This window comes from Gadus morhua, chromosome 17, assembly GCF_902167405.1.
Source record: "Gadus morhua chromosome 17, gadMor3.0, whole genome shotgun sequence".
Classification (NCBI taxonomy): Eukaryota; Metazoa; Chordata; class Actinopteri; order Gadiformes; family Gadidae; genus Gadus; species Gadus morhua.
Genome location: NC_044064.1, coordinates 6,062,723 through 6,084,972, shown reverse-complemented (window position 1 = coordinate 6,084,972; position 22,250 = coordinate 6,062,723). Strand labels below are relative to the sequence as shown.

Here is a 22,250-nt window from a genome sequence, read left to right as displayed (position 1 = left end):
CTGTCGGGCTGGGATTTGCATACACGCGTGAAACGCGTGTATAGTTCAAAGCAGTGTTTTTAAATACATTTTAATTTAATGATTGATCTCTTAATTGGCTCCCTTATTTTTGATGATGAAATTTTCAATCACTGATATAAATATTCTAGGCTTCATATATGTTTTTTTTTAATGATATAGGACTCTAGGTTATTACACTTAAAAAAAAACACAATTCAGATTGTGCTTCCATATGCGAGTTTATTTACAATGTCAACAAAAGTATACCATCCTATGGACAGAAATGCCGGTTTCATGTTGAAATAAAAATTGAACAATTGAAAAGTTAGGGGAAACTATGAATGGTTTTCTGGTCGCACAACAATAAACTCAAAATATGCAAAACCAATAAAGATTGATAAATAAATTATTATTTCAAAGAAACAATTTTGGTCATCAGAAAAAACAAAGTCACAGTCAAAATAAAACAAGTCCAATTGAGATGACTCTTCAAATGTAAAATGATGTTCCATATTGCCATGCTAGATGTTTTTTTCATGTTTTTTTGAGGCCCCAGTAGAATAAGTTAATGTCTGGGTTTCTTCTTCTTTGGAAGCGTGGGAGGCCTCTACGTGGTTGACCCCTGGTGGAACCGTGGTGTCGGTGGTGGAGTCCGGGGCTTGGTGATCCGACGCGTCGGAGTCGCTGTCCTGGGCAGCCTGGCCTCCCTCCCCCAAGACCACCGCTCCTTTCCTCGGGGGCAGAACGCTGAAGAAGGCTTCTCGCCAGCTGCCCTTCTCCAAATACTTCAGGATGATCTCAAAAACTATCAAACAAACCCCCCCCAAAACATAACTATATTGAGATATATTTATAATTCCATTCAAATTATATCCAAACTCTCAAACAAGTGGAAGAGTAGCCAAACGCAGCGAAAGTAATGCTATTGCGCCAAATAAAAAAATGTCAGTTGCAATTCCCAGTGATTAACCCGAGAGGGAGCTGTTGTTACGGTTTTCGTTTATACAGTTGGTACTCGTATTAAACGGGTTCTCACCGTGGTTCACCGCCAGGACCTTACGGCTGTTCATCTTGACGAAGCTGCTCAGCGGGAGCTGCGCGTGTTCGATGCCGAGCTCCTGGGCCCGCTCAAACGAGAGTCCCTACAGAGAAAAATCCACGTTAAACCGATGAACTGCTGATTGGAAACCTGGAAGCAGTCTCAAGCTGTAAAATGAAACGATTCACAAAAATAAACTAGGATTTTCTGAGGCTGGAGGTTTTCTTCAAGCAGTAATAACACGTTGCGTCACTAGTAGTTTGAAAGGATTCGAGCTAAAAGGTTTGAGAGACAACGCAGGCATCTTTTCTACCCCATTACAATTTGTGTGTTTTACGACTCAGTCAGTATTCCAATAATTGTATGTATCCCAAATCCTTATCACTTATGCCTGATAAAACCATCCCCAAACGTCCATCTTTACCATCATTCCTAAACATAATTCCGTCAACCACGACAGTGCTATTACAGAAACTATCCCCTATCCTAACTATATGCATGGCTCCGCCCCCCAGCAGTGGCCAAACCAGAGTCCAACCGGACCTTGTGGTGGTTGTGGTCAACCAGGCCTCCGATCACGTAGGCCTTGGCCGGGTCCAGTTTCTCCAGCACGTTGGGGGAGTCCGACGTCAGGTAGACCAGCTCCTCTTTGCCCACCACCTCCATGTAGTGCTCCGTCTTAACGGTGATGTCCTGTACGAGGCAAGGTGACCCCCCCCCCCCTTTAGAAACGCACATGGAACTCTGGTTCGGGGATGTGTGTGTGTGTGTGTGTGTGTGTGTGTGTGTGTGTGTGTGTGTGTGTGTGTGTGTGTGTGTGTGTGTGTGTGTGTGTGTTTCCCGATACATCCGTTTGTTGGCTCTACAGCTTTATGCACGGGACAGTGTAAAAGAGACACAGGAAAGTAGGAAAGTAGACTCCAAACCAAACAGATCTCGAATGCCAACGCCGGCAGACTCAGAGCTCAGCCTTACCTTCCAGTTCCTCCAGCCTTGGTCGTGGTCGTCCATGTTCTGCTGCAGCTGCCCACCGAGGCTTGTGAGATAGAACTGTGGGGGGAGGGATGGAAAGGATGTCATGTGAGGAGGCTGCGAGGGATGGACACTCTATGGATGTCATGGTGGATCCGCTGGTTAGCAAGCGGGGGCGAATCCCACACCTGTACTTGGTGAGGGGCTCGTCTGTTCTCTGCGTAGCACCGCTGAATCTGCCTGTGGAGCTTTCGTATGTCCTGAGAAGACAAAATAATAATATAATCAGTCAATAAATTACACTGTATATGTTGAATAACACAGGATAGACAGTCAATAATGTTTACCCCAATTGTCTTATGGTTAAACTAACTTTTTGCATTTACATTGCAATATATTTTCTAATTTTGTATTTAGGTTTGACTAGTCTTTGTTGCGTACATTTCACTGTCCGGTTGTACTTATGGATGGGACCGCCCAATCTGGGATGATTAAAGGACTTCTCTGACTTGCGTAAATTCAAATAAATGATGGCTATGTAATCAAACTCAGACCAACCGCGTTCACGAACCTCATGCTCACATATGCACGAGTCCTGATTGGAAACGGCGGATGAAAATGAGCTGGTTCCTTCTTTACCTTCAGCATCATGAGCTCATCGAAGCTGCAGTCCACCACCAGACGCAGCGAGCTGGTCGAGGCGTCCCGGCGCAGGCGCTTTCTGCTGTTGGTCGCTCCCCCCTCTCCCGTCTCATCCGACGGTCTGTCCAGCCGGCGCTGTTGTTTCCTCTCCTTTCGTTTTTCCCTGCAACACAGTTTTAAATGTCAGGAAGCATAGCTGCAGTGTGGACTGACGTTTGTGTATAGGGAGGAGGATGATGGGTTTGTGTTTTAAAAAGTAGTCTGTGTACTGTAGTTTTAAGTAGGAAAAGAATGGAACATATTATCCAAAGATTTGCAGAGCACAACTACAGAACGACTCAATCGTACTGTACAAGGTCTCCGTGAGTTGGAATAACTCACTTTCGGAGTTCCCTCTCTTCTTCCCATTTCTGATGCTTCAGGAGTTTCTTGCGTTGTCTCTTGGACAGGACACCGGCTGGCTCTGGTGCCTCCCCACTGGCTGAAACATCAGCCCCCTTCTCAGCGGTGCGCTCCTCCAAACTCATGGCTTTTGAGGTTTCATCGGACATTTGTGGTTCGGATCAACTGAAATGTTCTACTTTTTATAGTGTCAAAAAGTACGAGAAGACGCAGCCGTTGTTTACTTGCGAGTTAACGATGCTGATGGAAGTTAACCTGCAGAGATTTCACTGATTTAGACCAAGTTCTAAGTCTAAGTTTAACATAATATACTATTCGTGAAATACTGAATTAATTCTGCTAGTATATAGGTGTACTCCTTACATGGGTAAGTTTATAATCTGCCTTTACTTCTCTTTTGCAAACCCACATGTACTGTTTCAATGGGGCGCATAAATATCGTCATCAATCTGCGCCTTCTAACTGCGATCCTATTGGTTTGTTGAGAGATTGAAAATCAAGACCTTTAGTGACACCTACTGGATATAATTTTAAAGACATTCTTCTGAAATTGGAATGACGAGAAAATATGCAAAAGTATTGTCATTGTTGTATTGTTGTAGCATAGTCAATGGTAAAAGTAATTTAATGATATATAATTATAGATAATATAATTTTAATATACGTATGTATGTATGTATGTATGTATGTATGTATGTATGTATGTATGTATGTATGTATGTATGTATGTATGTATGTATGTATGTAGGCCTATGTATGTATGTATTGGCGGTATGTATGGATGTTTGCATGGCTGAATGTACGGATTGTGTGTGTGTGTGTGTGTGTGTGTGTGTGTGTGTGTGTGTGTGTGTGTGTGTGTGTGTGTGTGTGTGTGTGTGTGTGTGTGTGTGTGTGTGTGTGTGCGTGCGTGCGTGTGCGCGCGCGCGCGCGCTGGCGTGCGTGTGTGTAACCAACATCGGCAGGTCTTGCAAAGTGTGCACGTCTGTGTGAGCATGACCCGGTGTTACTGCACAACTCTGCTCGTCTATGTATAGCCCCGCGAAGGAATGCGCCACAGACAAACACCGATTAGAGCGCTTCTGTGCATGCACACCGTACTCTTATGCGTCTGGAGGAGCCATCAGGAACATGAACTTGCTATTCCTTCAGGACAACTCAGTTGCCCCCCTCTCCGGTGACTACATGGGGCCCCGGGCCAGAAATGCAGCCATGAATGATGTCCGTTCATTAAGCTGAACATACCAGTTTGCACACCGCTAAGCTGACATTTAGTCATGCAAACATTCCATAGATCGGTCGAGGCCAACTGAGATTAGCAGGTCGACTCTATGAACCGGTAACCGCTACGACCGCAATATCATCATTCAAACTATTCCACTGTAACCTACTCCCCCATTTTAATTCCAACTTTTTTTATTGTTTCATTTTATTTAATTTAGATGACCTTTGGATTTGAATGAGTTCCAAAGCACTGGCACAAGTACCCATACACTGTGGGACAAACCATGAAGAAGTGAACAAGAGTAGGCTGATGGTAATGTGATGTCAACGTAGCTATGTTGATATCTGCTATGCTATCACAGGTTTTTATGGTTTTATGATTAATTTCTACAACGTATTCATACAGGTTGAACTGAAGTTGAATAGTATGTTTGCATTGTTCAGCAGCAGTAGATATCAACACATGATCTGTTCACATTCATCATAGGTGTACTCAGTTTGTAACGTATAGTCAAACAATTTGTTTCAATTGTGTTTTTGAGCTTTATTTTCACTTTATCCATCCTTCATTCATCATCTATATTGCATCTACCATTTCTTATCGTACCAGGTTATATTTTCCCTTGAATGTCTGAAAAGTTTTCTGTATTGGAAATACACGTTGACAACACATGCTGTATGCGGTATATCTAAGCAATCATTTCCAGTGGATACTCTATTCAGACGGACAGATCAATTATCAAGCAGTAAAAAAGGATACAGATTAGCAACACATGCATGTACAGAGACATAAAACAAAAAAAACAACATATCTACTTTAATTAATCTAAGACAAATATGATCTACTTTACAAAACGTTGCACCTCTTCCAAAATGTGAATTTTCCTTAAAAAAATAAGTATTCCAGACTAAGCATTTGCCTATTCACGCATCACAGTAAACAGTTTAGACTTTGAATCAACAAAAGAGCCCAATAGGGAGGCAGCTGAGGAGATGACGCAGTATCAGTTAGCCCTCCTGTAAACAACTTCCTATCCACACAAGCATTCAGTAACACAGCTTTCTCTTTAATACAACGCCGGCCATTTTAGCAAAAAGGCAATCATGTCTTTAAAAATAATGGGGTTTCGACACAAACACACACACACACACGCACACACACGCACACACACACACACACACACACACACTGTTATTTTAAAAACTATTGCAGCCATTTGAGTATAGATTTCCTCTAAGAATACGACTTAAGAGTGGATGAGGGAGTGGGCAGGGAAGATCTGTGTATGGCTGTGGACTTAGCATCGGTAACCCCCCCCCCCCCCCCCCCCTGAGAAGCTTCAGAATGGCGTTGGCATGGACTGGCCTGCAGTTCCACTTTTCGGTTCCCTACGCCTCTGAATACAAAACAACACAAACAAATGAAAAATGTAAAGTGTAAGAGTTCAAACAGTGTAGCGGGCAGCAATATCTCAAAGTCATCCTTTTTGGCAATTCACTCAACAGCTGAAACATCTGAATATATCTGAAGTATTGTTAATGCTATGAAAGTATAGAAAAATACATTTGACTTGTTACAAATGAATGCATGCCACTGAAAACCTCAATAAATCTATTTGTAATGCAAATCCTGGGATCTTCTTTGTCAAGGAGTGCCGATCACCGTTTAGCTATCGGAAAATACATTCTGTAAAGCAATGAAGCTTTAAGGGTACAAAACGTATTGCAAAACGTGCCTTAGAGAGTGGATATACTTCCATTTGTGAAACAAAGTGGCAACAAAGGTAGAAAGCCGGAAAGCATTTCTCGTGCAAATCAACCAACAAACGCAAACGTCAACCGTTCTGCCACCTTTCTTCGACCTACAACCTACGACCTCCGACGGGACGGAGGAGGCGTTGCCGTGGAGAACTCAACGCGGCCGCTGAGGCACCCTTATCTTCCTCTTCCTCTTCCTCGTACGGGAACAATCCGTAGGGGTCAAGCGATTGGCACGGCTTTGCGTGGCAAAGCCACACGCAGGCCTTCAGCCCCTCAAAGGTCAGGTCTGCAGGGATCCAAACAAAGACACACATACTAAGCCCTGGTAACCCGCGCCCTGCCACTATAAACACCGCCGCAACACGACACACACATTTTTCCAGAGTTAGGTCTCCGATAGCCGCGCAGAGACAGCGACATTAGTAAGGCTCTCGGTGAGCGGTTTAAATAGCACTGTGTCGAAGAATGTACCCAATACTAAAATCTAACACCAGGAGCTATTATAAACTTGACACACATTCAAAAAAGGGACTCTATGCTCTCTACTCGTTACAGATACTAGAAACAAACATTAGACTGTATGGATACACACGGAGGGCTGAAATCGACCCTTGATTCTGGTTTGAAAATACTTCAACCTGAGGTAAGGGAAGGGACAGGGGGGCCACCCAAGGTTTAGGATGTCTCCCGAACCCGGTGTGAGGCGCTGTTTTGAATACCACCGCTACTTATTACAGGTTCTGGTTTCAGCCTGGACCGGCCAGAGGGAAAGTCCAGAGCCTGTGTCCACGCCCGTCCCAGCTGTCCGCCACCACGTCTGCCCCGTTTGTTTATGTAATCACTGGGGGATGGCTTCACACTCCCTCTCTCCCCGAAACCACACAATCACTGTTGCTCTCTCACTACTCTCTCTCTCCCACAACATTTCTCCATCACTCTCTCTCTCCCTCTCTCTCTCTTTCTCTGCCACTCTCTCTACATCACTCTTACCCTCTCCACCTTTCTATCTCTCTCTTATCTCCCCTTTCTCCTCTTTCTATCTCTCTCTCTACCCCATAACACCCTCTTTCCCTATCTCCCTAAAAAAACCCTCCTTCCATTTCCCTCTCTCTCTCTCTCTCTCTCTCTCTCTCTCTCTCTCTCTCTCTCTCTCTCTCTCTCTCTCTCTCTCTCTCTCTCTCTCTCTCTCTCTCTCTCTCTCTCTCTCTCTCTCTCTCTCTCTCTCTCTCTCCCCCTCTCCCTCCCTACCTCCCTCCCTCTATAAAAAGGTGACCCCGAGGTGACCACTCTCCGGCGGCCCTCCCTCTCAGGCCCCTGATGCCTCCAGGCAGCTGATGTTGTGCACCGCGCCGTCCTAGTAACCCGCTAAGAGACTGTCCTGCTCTCGCTCGCCCCCTCGGTCCCACACACCCTTAACGCCAGACCCCCCGGCCAAAGCCCCTCATGCTGGCTGACATCACGCTCCGTGCTCCGTGACATTAAGTCAATCCCAGCAGCCTTAGTGGAGCTCCAGAGACGCTAGGATCAAATATCATTATTTCAATTATGAAGTGACTAGAGTTTAAATATGTTTCTCCTCGTCCTTTTTTATGTTATTGATGTCTGAGGATAAAAAGGTGCGGGAAGTTTGTTGTTTCTTACACGCCTTGGTGAATGTGAGAGGTCAAAAGGTCAGCCCGGCCTAAAGTTGTACTATCTATATCAAGGAAACATGTGTATTAACTGTTATGGCTCCCTTATCGTACATTTGGAGTTTGTCCTAGTTTGCTCTATAAAACAAACACAAAATCATCCTGCAAACACATTAACGGTGTCATATCATACCACCAGGTGGGAGTGTGATTAGCCGTTACAAGCTGATTTGAAAATCGGCCTCTTCTGACATCACCAGTGGGCGTGTCCACCTAGATGATCTATCCAGCAGACATCTAGGTGGACACGGCCTTGTGATGTCAGAAAAGGCTGATTTTCAGCTTGTAACGGCTAATCACACTCCCACCTGGTGCTATGATATGTCACCTTTTGGCCCAATCCCATTTCTACCCCTTACTCCTTCCTCCTTCCCCTTACCCCTCCCCCTTGTTTTGAAGGGGTAAGGGGAAGGGGTAAGGGGTAGAAATGGGATTGGGCCAAAGTCTAGTTCCGGTTCCCGGAAAAGAAAACGACTGCGGCGGAGAGAGATCCACTCACCCCCCCCGTTCACCGGTGCTCCACCACGAAGCTCATGGTGGTCCCGTCGAAGGAGGGCGGGGCCACGATGCGGGGCGCCCCCTGCTGGGACGACGACATGCTGATCACCGGCGGCGGCTTCCCGCCCATCGGCCCCTGCGGCGGCGGCGGGGGCGGGGCCTGGCGCCGTTGCTGCGGCGACGGGCCCGTGGCCAGGTAGTAGGGGCTCTCGGCGTAGGCCCCGGCGTTGGGGTGGTCCCCGCCTCCCGCCGCCGTCGGACCCTCGGCCTGGGACACGCACATCATCTGGGGCGGCTGGGAGAGCGTCCTGCCGGGGACCAGGCCGGGCATGAAGCCCGGGTAGAACATGTAGGTGTGGCCGTAGGCCCCGGGGGGGCCGAGGGCCATCGGGGACATCCCCATGGGCACGGGGGTCATGGAGGTCATGGGGGACATGGGACTCATGGAGGTCATAGGGGTCATAGGGGTCATGGAGGTCATAGGGGTCATGGGGGTCATGGGGGTCATGGGGGTCATGGGGGGCTGAGGCATGGGGAAGTCCACGTACTGGCCCGTCTCGGGGTCGTAGAGCCTCTTGGTGGCGGGCGGGACCGGGGTGTCCACCAGGTAGTAGTTCCCCGTGGTGGGGTCCAGGAGCATCTTCCTCTGGGTGGCCTGCTGCTGGAAGGGCTCCATCGGCCCCGGGCTCATGGCGGCGGGGGAGAAGCAGAACACCTGCTGCTGGGCCGGGACCATCCCCAGAGGGAAGGGGCTGTAGAGGGGGGCCGCCACCGACGGGGCGGGCGGCGGGGCGGGAGGCGCGGGCCGCTCCGGGGAACGGGTGGCGGCGGCGGCGGCGGCGGCCCAGGGGACGAACTGCTTGGGGGGGGTGCGGGGCCGGGGCCCGTGGCCCCCAGCGCCGCTGAGGGTGTAGAGGGTCTTGTCCCCGCTGGAGGCGCTGCAGGGCGGGACCGAGTTGACCCTCTTGCCCGCCTGGCTCCCGGCCTTCAGGGGGACGCTGAGGTAGTTCTGGAGCTCGGAGCGGGCGTGCTGCTTCTCCGCCTGGCTGATCCGCACGGAGACGGGCAGCGGGGGGGACCTGGGGGCTGCGCCCTGGGCGGGGGGGCCCGCCGGGGTCCTGGGGAGGGGGTGCTGCTGCGGGAACGCCCTGACGCTCCCGGGGTTTTCCGGGGTTTTCTTGGCGCCGCCGAAGTCGTACGCGCTCTTGCCCTGCGACGCCTGGATGGGTTTGAACCCGAGTCGGTCGTCGTGGCTACCAGGATGCTGATGCAGGAAGGGCTTGGGGAGGTCCCTCTCCTCCCCTCTGTGGTACCCGGAGTCGTGGGCCCGGGGGGAGTCCCGGAACGCTGACGGGGTCACGTGGTGGAAGCCGCGGCCCGCCCGCTCCTCCTTGCTCCCTGCCGGTCGGCTGCGTTCCAATTCTTCGCGCGCGGCTGCCAGAGGCCTCGGTTCGCTCTTCCTTTTCCACTCGTTGTGGTCAAACACATACAGCTGCTCCATGGTCTTCACCGCCGCCTGGAGCTTCCCCAAGGCGCTCTGGTTCTCCGGGCCGGATTCGGGTTTCTTGTCCGCGGCGTCAGACACCTTCTCCGGCTGTCGGCAAGACGAGGTGCCAGAGTTGGCGTCGACATTCAAACCCAGGCTCCCTTCTGGCGGGTCTAACGAAGAGCCCCCTTTGGCGCCCTCTGGGGACAGACGGTCGAACCTGTCCGTCTCACACTGCGGGGGCTCCTCGCTTGCTCCGCTTTTAAACGACGAGTCGATTAGATTTCCAGATTGCTTTCCGTTGCTATTTGTATTCACCGACTGGCATTTTATCACGATTGGGGATACCGAGGCCTGGTTACGATACAGCCCGTGCTTCTGCTTTTGATCCGCGTTCCAATCACCGCCGGGCGTCAGGTTGGATTTCGTGTCGTTATTATCCAAAGACACAAAGTGATAGGAACTTTTCACCAGTTTACGCACGTCCCTCACTTGGTGTATAGGCGTCTGGAACTTCCCTTTGTTATCACGTATGTCCCTGACCGTGAAATGAGGAACCTTATCGGAGGACTCACCCTTCAAAACGGCTGCAAGAGCTTGGCACCGGGAGTCCTCCGCTCGCGTAAAACCGGGCGCGCTGCTGCCTGCATGGTGAGCCCGCAGGTTGGCAGCTCCAAACGGCTCTTTTTTATAATCTTTGGCCCTCAGGTTGATTTTGATCTCCGGTGATTTGGATGTTTTGATACGTCTTGAGTCTGCGTCGTAGCGCTTGTCGGAGAGCAAGTCCATGCTGCGTCTCTCGCCTTCGAACGCGGTCGCGCACATCGAATAATTCATGGTCGGCTGCGTTCCAACTTCCCACTCGTCGGGCATTATCTGGATAGTCGGCACAAACAAATGGGACATTTTCCTTAGCTCATGCTCAGGATTCGAACACGGGCCACTTCCGTCCGGGCGCTCGTTAAACGAAGCCTCCTCTGGAGTTTTATGGCTTTTATGTTCCGTTTGAAACTCTAGCTCGCCGTCCCTCCACGACCTGAATGCGCTATTTTGGCTCCGAAGCAGCGTGCTTTTAGCTGCTTCGAATGCCCCTCGTTTAGAAGGATCCATTCCAGCCTCATCCGTCCACTCTAAAAGCGGGCCTTGTGCGGGACTCATAGGGTCTTCTGCTCTCGGGCGCTCACCGGTGACGGTGTCGCAAGAATCCGTGTCCACAATGTCCCCCAACTCATCCAAGCCCACAATGGTGCTTTCGGAGCTGGCCTCCGAGAACCGTGAACTCGGTCTCTGCAGCTCCCTCGCGCCTTTACGCGCGGCGCAACCGCTCTCCGGCGGCAAAGGCGCAAACGCGGCAGCGGACGACGATGCGCTGCGCGGGCCCTCGCGGATCTCCCCGCGCTCCATTTTGCGCTCTTCCTCGAATTGCATTTTCTTGGAGATGACATTTTTGAGAATGCTCGAGGCGAACATAGCTTTCTTGGCGTTCTGCGTGTCGTCCATGGTCGCCCCCGCCGCGCTACAGCAGGGAGTCCCGCTGCTCCTCGCTGCGCTCCTCCTCCGCCTGCCGGGCAAGGTGTCGGTAACATCATCCGCGGAACGTGATCCCGGCTTGCTTTGTGTGAATTTCGCGCGTCTCTCGCCACCCCCAGATTCCACGTTGCACCTGAAGTTCAACGTTTCCGTTGTGAGCGTAAAAACGCCGCCGTGCGCGTGGCCAAATTTCCCCACGAGTTCAATATGTTTCTGCGAGGCAGAGTTGTTGTTGTTGTTCAAAGTAAACAGTTTGTTTGCGGGCATCTTGATGACGCCCTTGTATCCTGTATTGTTGTTATTCACGTGATCCATTGTAGTGCGCGCGACCCCGAAGGCCGAGGTCGGGTTCTGCCCTCGCGCGACTAAGTGATCCATGTTGAGCTTGTCGTACTTGAGGTCCACGAACGCGGACCACCGGTTCAGTCCAAGCCCCCCGTGGTCCGATGATGCCGCAGCAGACGTCGCGCCGCTGGAGCTGCTGAAATGAATGGCACCGAGGTAAGGGTACGCCAGGCTTTTGAAAGCGCGGCCCGTCAGATGACGCACTTCCTGGTCCGCGTCGTCGGGTTCGCTCAGCCCGCTGGACGCGCCGCTGCTGGAGAAGCAGTTTGCGTCTCTGCCTTTTAACGCGCGACCCAAGTGTAACCGCCCAGGGGCGGCGATGAAACATTTGGCGCCACCGCGAAGCGTCTCTGTTTTCCCGCCGTCGCTTCCCTGAAACACGTGGCCGTGGCCCCCCGGGTCCCCAGGGCGCGTGCATGTGTCGATGTGTTGATGACGGGTTTTGTTCAGCTTTTCTTGGAGGCCGCTGCCGGGGTCATTTATAGCGCGGGAGGTCGTTTTGATGGACAGATGCTGGAACGGTCCCTTTGGCGGGGTCTTTGACAGACTTCCGTCTGAGCTGAGGAGGTCACTGTCCAGGTGGCGGGACCCGTTATCAGGCCGGGCCCTCACCCCTCCGCCGACATCGTGCGTAAAATACGCGTAATCCACGAAGGAGTACACCTGGTGGTCTTCTTCCAAGGACCCCGCCGTGACGTCACCGCCCGGCCCGTCCTCCTCGTGGTCGGAGAGCTCCGCGAGCTGGATCTCGTGCGTGCTGATGTAGTGCGACTCGCATTCATCGGAAAGTATCAAAGTATCATCATCATCATCATCATCATCATCATCATCATCATCATCATCCTCGTCATTAGGACCACCACCATCACCTCCATCAACAATATCCCCACCGCCATCATCATCATCGTTATCATCTTCACCATCATCGTCATGATCTCCTTCCTCGCGGACATCGGAGTCAAGTGGTCTGTCCACACGGGGGAGCTCGTCCTTGTCCCGGGACACGATGACTCCGGGGTCTTCTTGCTCGGTTGCCAGGGTGACCTGCCGGGGCTGGGATGGGACGGTGACGTCTTTTTTGTTTCCCGACTCCTCGGTGATATGAACTGGGGAAAAAGGAGATGAAGCCGTTCCGCTCTGCGGAACAATTTTATCCACATCCTCATCTTTCTGTTTCTCCATGATTTCCTTGATCAGGGTTTGGATTTCCATCTCTCGGTCGCCGCCATCGGATCCCACGGCATCAGCGCAACAGTTCTTAGTTTTCGTAAGAACAGACTTTGGATTTCCGTCACTCAGCACAGACACTTTAACGGTTTTGGCAGTAGCTCTCTTTTGATCGGTGACATGCATGATGTGTTTGTGACCGGCTCCGGGTCGCTGCTCTCGGGACGACCGCCCATCACCGGCCCCCGGATCCTGATCATCCATAGGAGCGGTGGGCCCCCGCTGAGCACACGTGTCCTCCTCGATCTTCATCGCTGGACATCCACGGCCTTTTCAACAACACAGAAACTGCTTCACTTCTGGGATTAGAAGCGGATCTTGGTCCTGCTCTCGGCGTGCAGTCCCCCTTCCTCGACTGGACTGACCGGTGCTTTTGCGCGCACAGATTGCATTGCGCGCAACGCGAGCCGCACTTTACCGGTGGTCGTTAGCGCGCGTTCTCGGTGGTGAGTGACGTTTTGAATAGCACTGGGTCGCCTTTTGAATCCCCCCCGCCGTCCTCCCCACCCAACCGTCACATAAAGTCTAAAGTCAGGGTACTAAAAAAAAAAGTCGACGGAGACATCCGTCATTCCATGTCGACGCTGTCTGCTCGGGTTGGTTCCCGCAGCCTTTTATTTTTTCCTCACTTTTGGGGCAGAGATCTCCGCCGGAGACAGATGAGTCACAGGGGGCTGTTTTAAAACATTGTGCTGCAGACGCGGTGACGACATGTCAAAACAGCTATTTTAGAAGTGCGGCGAAAATGTTTGGCGTGTTTTGTTACACCTCGGATGGAGAGCGGTGGTCCCACCGAGTGCAAAAAAGATCGCCAGCAGGCAGGGCACCACGTGCCAGTTCAAGAAGTGGGGCCCTGGGAATAGTGTTGCTATGCAGCTTTTAGTCCTAAATAACTCGGAGCCCCTTCAGGCTGAACCTAGACCCGGACGTGTTTGCATAAAAACGTCACCGGCTGAACATCAGTGGACCACGACGCCCTTGAAATCCAAATAAAACTTGTTTTTCCGATTTCGGGTTACCAAATGGGCTGCTTTGGGCCTAAATGATGACGAGTATGATTATTTCAGAACCATGGAGAGCTCTCACGCGTTTTATTTATACGGCGTGAGTCTTTTTTTTCATTCCGTTTTTAAGCAGTAGGATTACAATCGGTGGGCCTTACATTTAAAATAGCAGGTCAAAAAAACAGGCCTACATACTATTAGGAGAGAGCTACTCAATTAAAGAAGAAAAGTCAAGGGATGTCACATGTTTACATGGAGGCCAGTATTTACATGGAGGTTTTACTGCCCTGACCTACTAACTACTTTGACTGTAACGACTGTCATGTTATAGGACTACAGGTCCCTTGAGCAGGCCACTGCAGCTTGAGTAGGCTACTCTGCTCTTTATTATTGTTATTAAACTGTGGACGACTTGTCAAAGATGGCGTCAGGCATTCAAACAAAGCCATAACCGTGCAGTTATGCGTTAAAAAATAATAATGGAGAAAAGCCTGGGTGGGGACGGGGGGGGGGGAGTGGGGGGGCAGAGAACATGAGATGATTACATATCCTGTTCCTGAGCAACAGCTGCAGGCTGGGTCACCTTCCAACACACACACACACACACGTCCGCACACGCACACACACGCCCACACATGCACACACACACACTGAGATGGACACAGTTCAGCCGCATATCTTCATATACTGTAGGCAACAATTGGGGGTTGGCAACCTGTTCATATCAGCGTTATTAGAGCAATAACATGTAGATGACGGTGTTTTAACATATTGCATCACCATAAACAATTATTTTGGATGTATACGAGGATAGCCATCCCCACATTAGGTTGATATAAGGGACATAATAACTGTTATGAGAGACAGCTGTGATTCAAGAATTTGCAGAATAGAATAACTGTTCCAAATGGAGGGCTGATTCCTAGGGCCTGAAGGGTAAGGGACAGCTTTCACTCTATAGTACACGTAACATAAGGGCCGTACAATATATTCTGTTCTGGCTCCTCGGCCTAGCAGCAGCAAACTAGTTATAAATATCCATGAAACACAATATAATCGAAACAATAGAAATGTAGAAAATGGAATAATAATAATAACAATACTAAGAAGTGCAATAGTGGAAGGAATAAGGGCAGACAGCAGGCATCCAGGAATAGAGGCAGCTAGGAAGACAGACAACAGACCACTAGAGTCGACTGCTCTACTGAGGCTGTGGCACCGCCAGCCAGGTGTGGGAGTCTCTGGTGGGAGTCCTTGATGAACCACGGGGCTTCTCTGTTTGCTGACCAGTTCAGTCTTGGTCAAGAAAATATGAGCCCAAAAAGAGCAGGCTCTTCTACAACATGATAATACTATAACTCAGGAGCTCGGTCGTTCCTTGGCGGTCACCTCTTCGATTCCCTGACCTGGTCTCTCCACACACTCGTACGGTGTTGAAATCTGCTCGTCAAGGACTTTGCTTCTTGAGGAGACGCAAAGGATTCGTCTTCCACCCAAAATCTTGAGGAATTTCTACAAGCACCAATCCAGAAACAACTGGTTACAGAACAGGTTCTACTTGGAGGCCGTCAGAATGCTGAACATCATACCTGCCGGCCATCAGGATGCTGTCAAGAAGTCCAAAGATTACTTCATCTCAGTACCACTTAAGACGTAGGCCTACTTGGTTTGGGCTATTGTCCTTGCTGTTGTAGTCTCTGAAGGGATTTGTGGCTGTATTAATTATTTACTTTTCTATATTGTATTTTTTATTTAATGTGTATATATTTGATTACGTTACAAATATAAAGCTTTATTAAGTGATGCTGTCGAATACCTGTCTCACCACACAAACAAAATTTACAGTTCTCCTGACATATTGTGCATATGACATCTGGAACGATATATTAGGGCTATTTACTGCGCCAAAAAACTGTTCAAAATCATTACAGAAAATAAAGTAAACGATTTATTTTACCCTATAGATTTTGTCTCCCCGCCTGTTCATATTATTCATTTCTAGTTGAAGTAAATATAAATATTTTTTAGCAGACCTAACTCTGCAGTGCCCCCTTGTGGCCAAACCGGAGAAATGCTGACTAATAGGTTGGCTGGCTGGTGTCAGTTTACACTTTTTATCCTGTCGAACATTCCTCATAACTGATGCTTTACGGAGGTTTGTGTGGTCATCTCTTTTTTTCAATTATTTAAATCTGTAATTAATGTGTGAAATTCAAATGTATTTCTATTTGACAGGAAAATATCATATTATATATATATATATATATATATATATATATATATATATATATATATATATATATATATATATAGAGAGAGAGAGAGAGAGAGAGAGAGAGAGAGAGAGAGAGAGAGAGAGAGAGAGAGAGAGAGAGAGAGAGAGAGAGAGAGAGAGAGAGAGAGAGAGAGAGAGAGAGAGAGAGAGAGAGAGAGAGAGAGAGAGAGAGAGAGAGAGAGAGAGAGAGAGAGAAAAAAAAAAAAGTGATTACACGTGTGTGCTAGAAAGTGTAAATAAACGTTTAGATGTTATCTGCATGTGTGAAGAATGTTAATTATGTCCTACATAGCCTCCAATATCAGGTTTTTGCGTTTGGAAACTCCTTCCCTACAGAAGTGTGCCAAAAAGAGAGAAAAAAAAACGGCCAACCCACAAACACCCACACACATAAACATAAACACAACACACACAAAGTTGCAGCAGCAGTCGCACGCCCGGCTGCACTACAGGGACTCAAAATGTGGTAAGCAACAAAACAACCAACACTTAGAATTAGGTTAAGTTTCCAATATACAAGTACAATTCAATCGTGCTGTTGACTTATTGCGGTGCATTCCTTGCATTTCTCAGCATGTACGTGCTGGGGTGGGTTTGGAAATCCGAGCTAAGGTTAACCGTGGTTCCTCTATACTTTCGATGTTCACCGCTTATAGCTTATAGTAACGTGTCGTATAACTTTTCTTCTTGCAGGTTCACTGCCCGGTTTCTCTATGTATTCACGTACAACATGTTCCAGTTTTGTGCCCACACGTGGATACTGGCCAACATGACGGTCAGGTTTCTCATGTTTGGTCGAGGTGGGGAATAATTTCAATGATCATACCCTCCACTCCCCTAAACCTGGTTAACGGACATCCCGTCTTGGGATGGGACTCATCTGTTATCTCTTTTTATTTACAGATGCCTTGGCGGACACGTTTTACTCCATCGGAGTCGTCATGTCCCTGTGTCAGCTTTTCACGGTGCTTGAGCTGTTTCATATCGCAGATGGCATCGACAAGAGCTGGATTCTCCCTCGCCTCTTTCAAGTTGGTGCAACCCCCCTTGTTTTTCTTTTCAAAGTAAAAGTCGATAAGAACGAAGCGCGTGTGTGTGGTTGGGTTTTAATCTGGGTGTGTCTCCACTCCAGGTGGTGGAGAGGAATCTTCTGCTGTTCACTATAGTCATGATGGAGGAGATTCAGAGTAAACCGGTTGTGTGCGCACAGTTCTTCCTGTGGAACATCCTGGGTCTGCTGAGGTATGCAGAACATTCTCTTTTGACTTCGGGGAACGTATGTTTACACCTCTTTTAGACAACTGCTTCGAAAAGTCGGTATTCATCCAACCCACTGGTAACTTCGTTTTGTACAGGGGATTTTTGTGAGAGCCAAGTTGGACTTGAACAGGCTTTTAGGTTCATTAAGAACATTTCGTTTTTATAATCGCACCACTGATAAAAAACAGTCAATGATCAGAGAACCATTCCAGACCTTAGGCCCAATCCCATTTCTACCCCTAACCCCTTCCCCATCCCCCTTGTTTTGAAGGGGTAAGGGTAAGGGGTAAGGGGTGATCATTGACTGTTTTTATCAGCGGTGGCCTAAGGCGTGGCCCTTCAAAACAAGGGGGAGGGGTAAGGGGTAGAATTGGGATTGGGCCTTAATGTCGTAATGATGATGACCATGATGATGATGGTGCTGACGATGATGATGCACGGTCAGGTACCCCCAGGAGCTGCTGTGTGTGATGGGCTCCCCTTCTCTGAACATGCTGTGGAACCGCTACACGCTGTACGTCCCCACGTACATCCTGGCGGCCGTCGCAGAAGGTGAACCCCACGCACCTCCGACACTAAAGGACACCGCGTCATGATCCTAGTGGCTTCTGGGTGAATGGTTTATGACCTCTTTTTGTTGAGGTTAAGGTTTTAATAGCGGCAGAATAGAGGCTCTTGGATTATAATTGCATGTCAAATCAAGACCATATTTCCCTTTGAACACTTTATGCATTGAATAAATATTTGTATGTTTTCTTGGGTTAAGAAAGCCCTCCTTTTAGCCTGAACTCCTGTTAGCCTGAACACTCTTCAAACTTTTGAATGTTACTCTATATGAGTTTAAACGGTCCAACAATACTGCGTTTTAACTACAGGATACGGCTACCAGAATAAAAGGATAGCATGGCACGATGTCTTAATACTGTCGGATGAACTTTACATGAACGGACACGCTTGTCACAAAAACACTGAAATAAGCCTCAGGAAAGAGAGAGCGCATGCAGGAAACGGTCTGGGGCAACACATGATTGCAAGCGGGCGATAAAATGTCAGGAAGGGTGTGCGAGGACAGCATATGGCAACACTGTTTGGACAAGACGACTCACACTATACTGCAGCGACAGACAGTGACACACAAACACACACACGCACACACACAGTTTAGACAAGGGAAGCAACCACACACAGAGACAATATTACGTAACCCACCCACATATTGTTTGGTCTGGTCGGTTTGAATATCCTTTAACTGGTTGGATAATTAGAAAGAATTTCACTGGTTTACAGTAGATATTTTGTTTATATTCATGATAATGTGCAAGATGTGTTTATTCAATTATATATATTATATAAGGAATACATATAATAAATCAAGGCAACTATAGAAACTATCACGATTCTGTCTTCTTATTTTGTCATATTATCATAGTTTATACTAATCTAAACCATGAGAGTCCTAATGTTGGGATAGTATTCTGTTGTGGATATTGGCGTGATTCTCTTAGTGTCCCATCTCTTCCAGGAGTTACAGTGTACCAGGCAGTGAATCACTTAGAGAAGGCTGGCAGAGGGCGTCTTCAGCTGCCCATCTCCTCTCCCAACCGCGTTCCCATCCTGCTGAAGACCTATCTGATCATCCTCGCAGTCGGTAAGACAGTCAAGGCGGGTGTTCCACCCGAGGTCGACCATTAAGGGGACGGTGACAAAACCCAGACCCTGAATAGAATCATCTTTCACCCATGGAGTTTCACCGAGGCGTCGTCGCAGGGCAAACGCACTGATCCTAGGTCTGCTACTACTATATGTACCAGCGCACAGGGAGTAGACTAAACCAGTGCAGATGAGTCTTCTCCGCTCACCCTGGTGCATACAATAGCAGACCCTTAATTAGTGTAATGAGCGCGACCTGTGTTAGTACTGACAACGACCCCCTCCGTCTGTGCTAAGGTCAGAGGATTCTTCCCTCTCTTATTGGTCTCTACTATAAAGGCAATGGCTGTTTCCCAAAGTGAAGGCTGCAGCCTTGCTAGAACACTTCCCTTGCTTGTCGCGTCATATGGATATGAGGGTAGAGTGCTGCCTAGAGTTTGTAGCGTTCAGAGTTTGGAACGACTTGCTAGTGTGGAAGGGCTTCTGCTTCCGCTTTTAAATACTGCTCAGGTGGTAAATATTTTAATTGTTGAAATTGTTATTGGTGACAATCTATGCAAAATATAGCCTATCATTACGTTGCAAAAACGTTTGCAAAAATAACGCACAGGTAAGTGTGTAGGACCGTGTGTGAGAACCCGCTGTGAATGTGGTTTCCGTGGCGGTGTGTTTTGCCGCTCTTTGGCTGACCGTTACCGTGACGTTGTCCTTCCAGGCGCCACGGTGACGGTGTGGCAGTTGGTGAAGGAGAGGCAACAACGGCTGGAGAAATGGAACAAGAAGCTCAAGAAGTAGTTAGCCCTATGACATTGTATTATGAATTGTATAACTGTTATAATTGTACCATTTGGTTTACTTTTATAAAATAAATATATATATCTTTTTTACTATCAGCACCCACTCAAAATTGTTGTTTTGTCTACTTTTTTGAATCTCAGTGTAATATGAAGTGATGTAAATGGCTCGTTGGATTCGTTAAAGACACACACACAAACTTCCATTAAGATATTTATTGCAGAGAATTTGTATTAAAAAATAGCATTCCTTCTGATGGAACCTACAGGGACATTTCTGTGTTTCCATATTCCGAGCCATTACAAGCAGTTTGAGTTTTATAAGAACTTATGCGCCTTATCTGCATTCTTGGTCATGCAAAACTAAATTCAGTCAGTCTCTTTCTCTATCCACAGTAGAGTTAAAGGCCAGGTAAACATTTGACAGCAGCAGCTTGGGTGAATATGATTTTGTGAAATACTGTAAGAGTGAAATGCTACGACGTGGCACCCATTTGAAGAGTAAACACATTTTGTGTTTTTTAATGCGTTGCAGTAACTGGTTTTCCTATTGTTCGGGTTACCTCCATGAAGGATTGCGTAATAGCTCACTCCAAAGGGGAATGCATATAGTGGGCCAGTCCTCCCAGTAGGGTCTCTGGGAGTCTGGGGTCCTACCAGCCGTAGGCCTGCGTCCAGACACCCTTCTTCCTGAAGTCTGCACACGACCGCAGGGCCTGTAGCGCGGCTACGAACAAGGACAGACGGACAGACGTTGAGTCAAAGTGATCGACTGTTTGGTTCGACTTTGAAAGGTTGTGGTTGAAACACAGAATACACACGCTATACGCAGATGATCCATTACTTGGACGTAAATGATTCACAGTTTTCATACATGGGAAAACTATCATTAGGTTATTGAGTAAGGATCATATACACCAATTATTATTGAGCAAGGAAAATATTATTCAATTAATAACTTCAAAGGTGATTTCATTTAGAGTTATTATTTGCTGGACCTGGATTTCCAACTCAGAAAAAAGTTACATTTTCAGCGTAGAACAAAAACATGAGAATGAAGGATAAGGGTAGGAAGGATCAGTTGGATAAATTGCCGTGACATTAACAATAACCTCAAACCCAAGTTAACCTACTGGTTTAAGGCCCTGCTGCAGTATGGCTAAAATAGCGTTTACATAATGGTTTGGTCCTCTTAATCAGGCTTGAGCCTTCGGATTGGGTAGCTGTTCAGTATAATCAAACAAGCACCCTGGTTAATAACAACCTGGTTGGAACCTGACATGGGTGGGGTGTGCGGGACCGGGTTCTCACCTTTGGCGGTGGTGATGGATGTTGTTGACAGTGCTCGCTCCGGGCCTTCCGCAATGCTGAGCAGCCAGTTCAGGAACTGAAGCACGCGCGCACACACACACACACACACACACACACACACACACACACACACACACACACACACACACACACACACACACACACACACACACACACACACACACACACACAATGAAGAAATGACATGTTACGTCTTGCGCATTGCCCTTTCCAGTGTCGAGTTTCTCTACTCGTCTTCCGGGCCGGAGTCCAATTAACAAATCCAGAATCCAGATAGTTCCAAGTAAACACCATGTTAAGTGCTATAGCAGACACTAAGACTTTAATGCTGCACATCTGCCATACACATAGCCCCACATGACCTTTGGCCTGGTTTGGACAGTGCACACACAACCCCTGCTGAGACAGGTCCAAGGGAGCCATCTCAGCGTTCCTTCAGACCTAATATTGACACTCCACACTCCAGCGATACAGTGCAGCAGAAGAGAGGCCGGTAACGATCCAGCACTCCCTGGAGACACGAGAGATCAAGGGCCGCCTCTCACTTGTGTTTGCATGGTAAATAGACAAGTGTGAACATGTTGATGGAAACGTATTGGAAACGTTAAGGATCAGTGAAATCTGTGGGATAAAAGTGATAATAATGACCTTAACAAAAACCTCAAACCCAATCAATCTACTAGGTTCAAAGCCCTCAAATATATATCATTAAGGTAACATAATGGTTTGCTCGTCATCATAATCATCCTTGTCTATGTTATTGTACCATGAGGCAAGTGAGCATCGGTAGCATCGGTCAACGGATAGCGTGGCACGGTCGCTACGTTATCGTTTTAACTACCACGGCCACTCACTAGGGTCGACATGCTAACTTACCTCATGGTGAGAAAGCAGTCGGAATAGCATAGCTTTTACGATGTGATTGTACAATAAACTCAGCTAGCATTTCATTTCCTACAAAAAACGTCCTTTTTTAGTCAGGCTTTTAATTGAACAACTTATTCATCCATTTATTCAATTATTTATTTTCTTTATATTGGGCGTTGATGAGTGGGAGGGGGAGGGGGGGATGGTTTTTACATTTGTGAATATCTATGGGTGTCGTATGAGGGGGGGGG

At 48.1% G+C, this 22,250-nt stretch overlaps 4 protein-coding genes across 5 annotated transcripts in view; 1 reads left to right on the top strand and 3 right to left on the bottom strand.

The window, feature by feature from the left end:
• Positions 1–218: 218 nt before the first annotated feature.
• Positions 219–3,511, bottom strand: trmt10a (tRNA methyltransferase 10A). Its single transcript, XM_030338194.1, has 7 exons — positions 3,035–3,511; positions 2,651–2,816; positions 2,200–2,271; positions 2,015–2,089; positions 1,583–1,732; positions 1,037–1,142; positions 219–805 (listed from the first exon to the last, which is right to left on the bottom strand). The coding sequence occupies exons 1-7, from the start codon at positions 3,202–3,204 to the stop codon at positions 522–524; spliced, it is 1,023 nt and encodes a 340-aa protein (XP_030194054.1). The 5' UTR covers positions 3,205–3,511; the 3' UTR covers positions 219–521.
• A 994-nt stretch (positions 3,512–4,505) lies between these two features.
• c17h4orf54 (chromosome 17 C4orf54 homolog) lies at positions 4,506–13,553 on the bottom strand. Its single transcript, XM_030338026.1, has 2 exons — positions 8,231–13,553; positions 4,506–6,326 (listed from the first exon to the last, which is right to left on the bottom strand). The coding sequence occupies exon 1, from the start codon at positions 13,067–13,069 to the stop codon at positions 8,240–8,242; it is 4,830 nt and encodes a 1,609-aa protein (XP_030193886.1). The 5' UTR covers positions 13,070–13,553; the 3' UTR covers positions 4,506–6,326; positions 8,231–8,239.
• A 2,873-nt stretch (positions 13,554–16,426) lies between these two features.
• hacd4 (3-hydroxyacyl-CoA dehydratase 4) lies at positions 16,427–19,913 on the top strand. Its single transcript, XM_030338230.1, has 7 exons — positions 16,427–16,562; positions 16,790–16,896; positions 17,000–17,127; positions 17,229–17,338; positions 17,802–17,908; positions 18,879–19,004; positions 19,722–19,913. Exons 1-7 carry the CDS (start codon positions 16,558–16,560, stop codon positions 19,799–19,801), a joined length of 663 nt encoding a protein of 220 aa, XP_030194090.1. The 5' UTR covers positions 16,427–16,557; the 3' UTR covers positions 19,802–19,913.
• An 88-nt stretch (positions 19,914–20,001) lies between these two features.
• Positions 20,002–22,250, bottom strand: part of focad (focadhesin) — a 46,746-nt gene continuing 44,497 nt past the window's right edge. For both annotated transcript variants that reach the window (XM_030338022.1, XM_030338023.1), the window contains exons 43-44: positions 21,112–21,187; positions 20,002–20,527 (exon numbers count right to left, since the gene is read on the bottom strand). In XM_030338022.1, coding sequence (XP_030193882.1) covers positions 20,454–20,527; positions 21,112–21,187 — 150 coding nt within the window. In that variant the 3' untranslated portion in view covers positions 20,002–20,453. The remainder of the gene's footprint in view (positions 20,528–21,111; positions 21,188–22,250) is intronic.

Bases quoted from the DNA above. Each gene is read 5' to 3' on its own strand.
- hacd4 (XM_030338230.1), top strand. The intron at 16,897-16,999 runs GTGGGGAATAAT...TTTTATTTACAG, and splicing joins GTTTCTCATGTTTGGTCGAG to ATGCCTTGGCGGACACGTTT. The intron at 17,339-17,801 runs GTATGCAGAACA...ATGCACGGTCAG, and splicing joins AACATCCTGGGTCTGCTGAG to GTACCCCCAGGAGCTGCTGT.
- c17h4orf54 (XM_030338026.1), bottom strand. From the start codon at position 13,069: ATGAAGATCGAGGAGGACACGTGTGCTCAGCGGGGGCCCACCGCTCCT.
- trmt10a (XM_030338194.1), bottom strand. From the start codon at position 3,204: ATGTCCGATGAAACCTCAAAAGCCATGAGTTTGGAGGAGCGCACCGCT. The intron at 2,272-2,650 runs GTAAAGAAGGAA...TTGTCTTCTCAG, and splicing joins ATGAGCTCATGATGCTGAAG to GACATACGAAAGCTCCACAG. The intron at 1,733-2,014 runs GTAAGGCTGAGC...TGCCTCGTACAG, and splicing joins AAGGCTGGAGGAACTGGAAG to GACATCACCGTTAAGACGGA.